The sequence below is a fragment of the Sinocyclocheilus anshuiensis genome, unplaced genomic scaffold, assembly GCF_001515605.1.
Source record: "Sinocyclocheilus anshuiensis isolate Anshui unplaced genomic scaffold, SAMN03320099.WGS_v1.1 scaffold916, whole genome shotgun sequence".
NCBI classification, from domain to species: domain Eukaryota; kingdom Metazoa; phylum Chordata; class Actinopteri; order Cypriniformes; family Cyprinidae; genus Sinocyclocheilus; species Sinocyclocheilus anshuiensis.
In genome coordinates, this window is record NW_015548264.1 from 1,183,845 (window position 1) to 1,189,101 (window position 5,257).

Here is a 5,257-nt window from a genome sequence, read left to right on the forward strand (position 1 = left end):
GAGTGGAGGCGGGACTAATTTGCATATTCATAGATCAGCGTATAGTAAATGAGGCAAGGGTGTAGAGTTGCATTTAAGCTATTTTAAGGAATGAGAAAATTATTTTCACAAGAAAAAACATTTAAATATGTAATTTTGATGATCAAAGATACGTTTTAAGGGATAAAATATTTGACTACAGGGGGACTTTAAGGACAGAAAAAAGATGTATAAAGTGGAGCTGGGCAATGTAGAGAAAACAATTATATTTTGATATTTTTCACCTTACATGAATATATAAATGTATATATATTTATATTAATAATATATTATGTATTAATATAATAACCATATAATAAAATAATCTTATATACATTATATATGTACATTTTATAAATAATATTTAAATATATATGTGGGTATGTAATTTATAACACACACATATATATATATATATATATATATATATGGGAGAAAAAGGGACTTTCATGAACATTTTTGATTAATTGTCCTGAGTGAACTGTTGAATCAAAGTAATTAATTGGTTAATTGAAACGGACAACTTGAAATGATTCACGGAAATTAATTGATCTTACCAGCTCTTCCTCAGTCTAAATCTGAGATAGGATAGACAGACGATCAGTCTTTTCAATCTGATATTTGCAAATCATGAGACAAGGATAGATTGGGAAATTAGTTTAATGACACGCTCTTTAGAGAACTTAATGGAGAGTTAAAAGCACATTAAAAACATCATGATATACACAGTGTTGCTTAAAGGTTAGGGTTTCGCACATTAATAAATGAATAGTACTTTAGAAAGATGACTGACAGTCAAAATTGAACATAAAAGTTTGATTTAACAAGGAGCCGAGATATTGAGATCACATTGCTAGCTAATTCTACTCATTTATGGGTCAAGCCTGTTATTGCACACGTTCGTTCACAGAATAAATTAATCATAGCTTTATATCACCTACAAAATCATGAATATATTCAACCAATCTGATATATCGCCCAGCCTTAGTGCATAGCTACTGCTTGATGATTTTTTTAACAGATTAAAGTATGATGTTCCTTCCTGACATCCTTCTTTTTACAGAGATAGTTCATTAAAAAGTCAACCTTATGTCATTCTAAACCCAACTGACTTTCTTAAACACAACTAGCCTCTATTTCAAGTTGTTGAGACTGGGAGGGTTTGAAGTGGCTCAGCTTCTGGAAATGTCACAGTGAGATCTTTATTATCTCCAAAAGACCTTCTGGTAAACCTTTCACTTCTTCTGGCGGGCTACAACGACATACACATCTCCCCTTGCTCCCGCAACCTCACAATTCATCCTTAACACTATTAGCATTGTGCACATAGAAGAAAATGAGGTTTAATCGCTCCAATTTAATGCTCGTTTGGTTCAATTATCTGATTAGAAACCCTTGGAGCCCTCATCCATCTTTCTCCAAAGCATTCACCCACAATCCTTTGCTACAGAGGCATTATGCTCGCACTACAAAGCAGAACTGCGAATCACTTTTATTTGGCATTCATATTTCATCCAGGACATCTATTGTGTCCATGAAATGGCACCTTGTGTGTTTCAGTTCCTCGCGTCCAAAGCCAGAGGCTCGTTTAGATCTTTCTCGCTGGGAACATTAAGGTCGACATTCATTTTTTACAAGGCCTTTTTTAGAGCTGTGACAACAAATCATCAGTCTGAGAGAGGCCGTGCTGACTGGCGTGCTAAATGGGGGTAATTTCCCTCCCATCTCTCCATTAGTCCATCGTCAAAAAAAACAAAGGCGTAAAGAGCCGACTTCATGTTAACGAACATCCCCAGACCCCCAGCATATACAGATGAACACACACACACACAAACGTATACAGCCAGAGCTGCTGTGATCTGACACATATCAGCGCTTCATTAGTATGTGGATGGGGGTGGGAGATGACAACGATTGCCCTGAGGATCTGTGCGTTTTCCTCTATTTTTCCTCTTTCTCTTTAGCGTATTTCCTTCTCGGTGCAAGCCATGTCAAAACGGGCAGGTTGACCTCTTAATTGATGTTGAGCGTTATGAATCAGCACAACTAATATTTTATAGAACACTTTAAAGTGGATTTTGCTGTTGCTGTAGTCACGTCTATAGTTCAGTCTTATAATTAATTTACATTATGATTCCTGTAGCTCAGCTGGCACGAGAATCCCCCAAGGACACACATACTGATATAATATACAGCTTGAATGCACTAAGTCACTTTGGGCAAAATGAAATGTCTGACATCTGACATTTAGTTTTTTGAAATGCATTGTGGGCCCAGGATATGGAGGTTTTGTTCTGTTTTGGATGATAACGTGTATGATTTGTAGAGGTAGGTGCAGTATCCATTTTTGAAATGGATCACAGAGCCAATATCCCATTTTTTTGTATTATGCATGTGAATATCTCCATTTTGCCAATCCCTTATATTTTCCGTTTCTCATTTTTTGCTTTTTTTTCTGGATGCACCACTTCTATTATCTTCCATCATTATTTTCTCCAATTGCCTATACTTCCTGTCCGATTCTTTCCACCACTACTCTCTAGTTTATTGCTTTCTGTAAGCATAATCAGTTGTTTCTCTCTTTCATTTTTAGTTATGTTTTTTAGGGTTGTCAATCAATTAGCAATTTTAATCAAATTACATAACGTGCTGATTAATCAAAGTAAATATATGCAATCTGAAAATTCTATATTTATAACAACATAATTTTTAATAATAATAATATATGTATAAATTTGTATATAAATTATCTTCAGCAAATATATATATTTCTGATTCAAACCTAATTAATATTGCATTTGTGTGTGTGTATATATATGAAATTGCAATATTAATTAAATATAAAAAATTAGAATATATTATAATAAAATGTATTTAATAAATTATCTTCAGTCATTTAAATAATTTATATTGCAATTATACACCTATATATAAATTATCCAAAAGAAACAGTTCTTCCACAGATATACACTAGAAAATCTCTTTTTTTAATTAAAAATAGAAAAAAAAAACATGGCAGATGGCATGCTAAAGTAGTTGCTAAATAAACATTTTTTTTTTAAAGAGACTTAGCAAATGGTCAATGGTGGATTAAATTGACATCTCTAGTATTTTTATCCCATTACTATTTGTTTTCCTTTCGGTTCCTTTTCTTTCACATTTTCTCTCCATGTATCTCTTATTTTGGGTCAATCCTCCTCCATCCTCCCTCCCCTCCTTACCTCCTCTCTCTGTCCGGTGTTGTGAGGGGTGTCTTCGCTCTGCTCTCTGCCCCTCTGTGAGGTATCCTACGTGATGGCAGTGTTGATAGGGACGCCCGTGTGCTGTTGGCCTGTGTTGCAGACGAGCAGGAGAGCTCTGGCGCCATCATTTACACGGTGGAGCTGAAACGCTACGGTGGGCCGCTGGGCATCACTATCTCGGGCACCGAGGAGCCCTTCGACCCCATCATCATCTCTAGCCTCACTAAAGGTGGCCTGGCCGAGAGGTACGGCTCTGTTCAAATCTTCAAGCCTGTCAAAAGTTAAGAAATATCACATTTACGATGTATCTTTTGTATCTCTTTATAAATATATACAGGAAATATAAATCTATCTATATCTATCTATCTATCTATCTATCTATCTATCATCTATATAAAGAAAGAGAGAGAGGGTATAGAGGTAGAATTCAAGTGATATCTTAATAAATCTTTATATCTTAAATCAAATATATATTCTAAAATATAGAATTGTAGTAAAAAATTCCTAATTGTTAATGTATATATATTTTGTATTGTATTTTATATTTATTTATTCATTCATTTTTCTTTATTTACTCAAGAATTACTGAATATGTTAATGTATTACCTGCAGGCAACATGAGAGATTAATTGCAGTTAAGTATTTTAATCTATGAAAAGCCCTAGTTAATTTCAATTAAATCTTGTTTTTCAACTACAAAAAAGGAAACGGGAGAAAAGAAAGCTTTTGAAATTATGCATTGCAGTGGCCCTTTAAGAGTTATTTGGTGTGCTCTTGTCTCCACAGGACCGGTGCCATCCACATTGGTGATCGCATCCTGGCCATTAACAGCAACAGTCTGAAGGGCAAACCTCTCAGTGAGGCCATCCACCTGCTGCAGATGGCAGGGGAGTCCGTCACACTGAAGATCAAGAAGCAGGGAGAATGTGAGTGCTGACACGCACACTTACGGCCAAATGGCTCTTTATTTGTACACTACCAGTCAAAGGGCTGAACTCGCTTCTCATAAAAAACCTTACAAGCTGAAGGCTTGTGCTAATTTTTTATACAAATATATAAATAGTGCCTATCTATGAATCTCCTTACAAAATAACTATTTTATTATTTGTATCAAATGTATTTATTTATTTGATTGATTGATGTTTTGGGGTGTATAGTGAAGGGTTTGTTTTAATTGTTTACCTTTTTTGGTTACTTTATTCTCATATTTATTTTTGTGTTCTTTTAAAATTTGAATTATTTACTACTTTTCTAAAACATTATTGTCTTATTATATTTCCCAAACTTTTGATTGGCACATTCTTTCACTCTTATTGTCTCTGTCGCTCTTTCTCTCACCCATTAACTCCCACATAACTGTACATCTTGGTAGCTCTAAAAAGCAATAAAGCTGCCTAGCCGTGAGTCATTAAAGCCTAAGGTCTGATTAGTTTTGTCTTCATCTATCATATACTGTAGACTGACAGTAGAAGAGGTAAAGTTCCTTATCCAAGAATAAAAGATCAAATGAGTACTGATTTGTGGGCCCAATATCCAGTAAAGTCTGGATCTCTCTGGTCTATTGACTGTGATCCGTGGGCCGAGTCAATCGTTGTCTTTATTCCTTCTTTCTATAGTGGCAAGCCCGAAGCAGCCCTCAGTAACGGGGCGTTTGAACGATCTGAGCGATATGGAGGATGACGGTCAGGCTGGGCAGAAACCCGGTAAACTCTCAGACATCTATTCCACCACCATTCCCAGCGTGGACAGCGCAGTGGAATCCTGGGACGGCTCCGCCATGGACGCCACCTTCAGCACCCAAGGTAAATTTGAGTGTGACTGGTTTTAAAAATGTTTTAGAACTTTTTACGAAATGCAATTAGTGTTTCTACCTTTCAGGTTTTGAATAAGCTTTATCACAGTAAATAAGTCTCAGTACCCTCTAGGCAAAAATTTGATTGGAGCTACATGCTTCAGCATAACAACGTGAAACCAAAATTTACTTCTGTAAATTATGT

General features: G+C 35.5%; 1 protein-coding gene across 7 annotated transcripts in view; it reads left to right on the top strand.

Annotated features, from left to right (window-relative positions):
* The window catches only part of LOC107655593 (glutamate receptor-interacting protein 1-like), a 292,734-nt gene that overhangs the window by 271,421 nt on the left and 16,056 nt on the right, over positions 1–5,257 (top strand). For 5 of the 7 annotated variants that reach the window (XM_016443136.1, XM_016443139.1, XM_016443132.1 and 2 more), the window contains 3 exons: positions 3,301–3,505; positions 4,047–4,186; positions 4,877–5,062. In XM_016443136.1, coding sequence (XP_016298622.1) covers positions 3,301–3,505; positions 4,047–4,186; positions 4,877–5,062 — 531 coding nt within the window. The remainder of the gene's footprint in view (positions 1–3,300; positions 3,506–4,046; positions 4,187–4,876; positions 5,063–5,257) is intronic. The other 2 variants (XM_016443134.1, XM_016443138.1) reach the window with 1 other exon arrangement.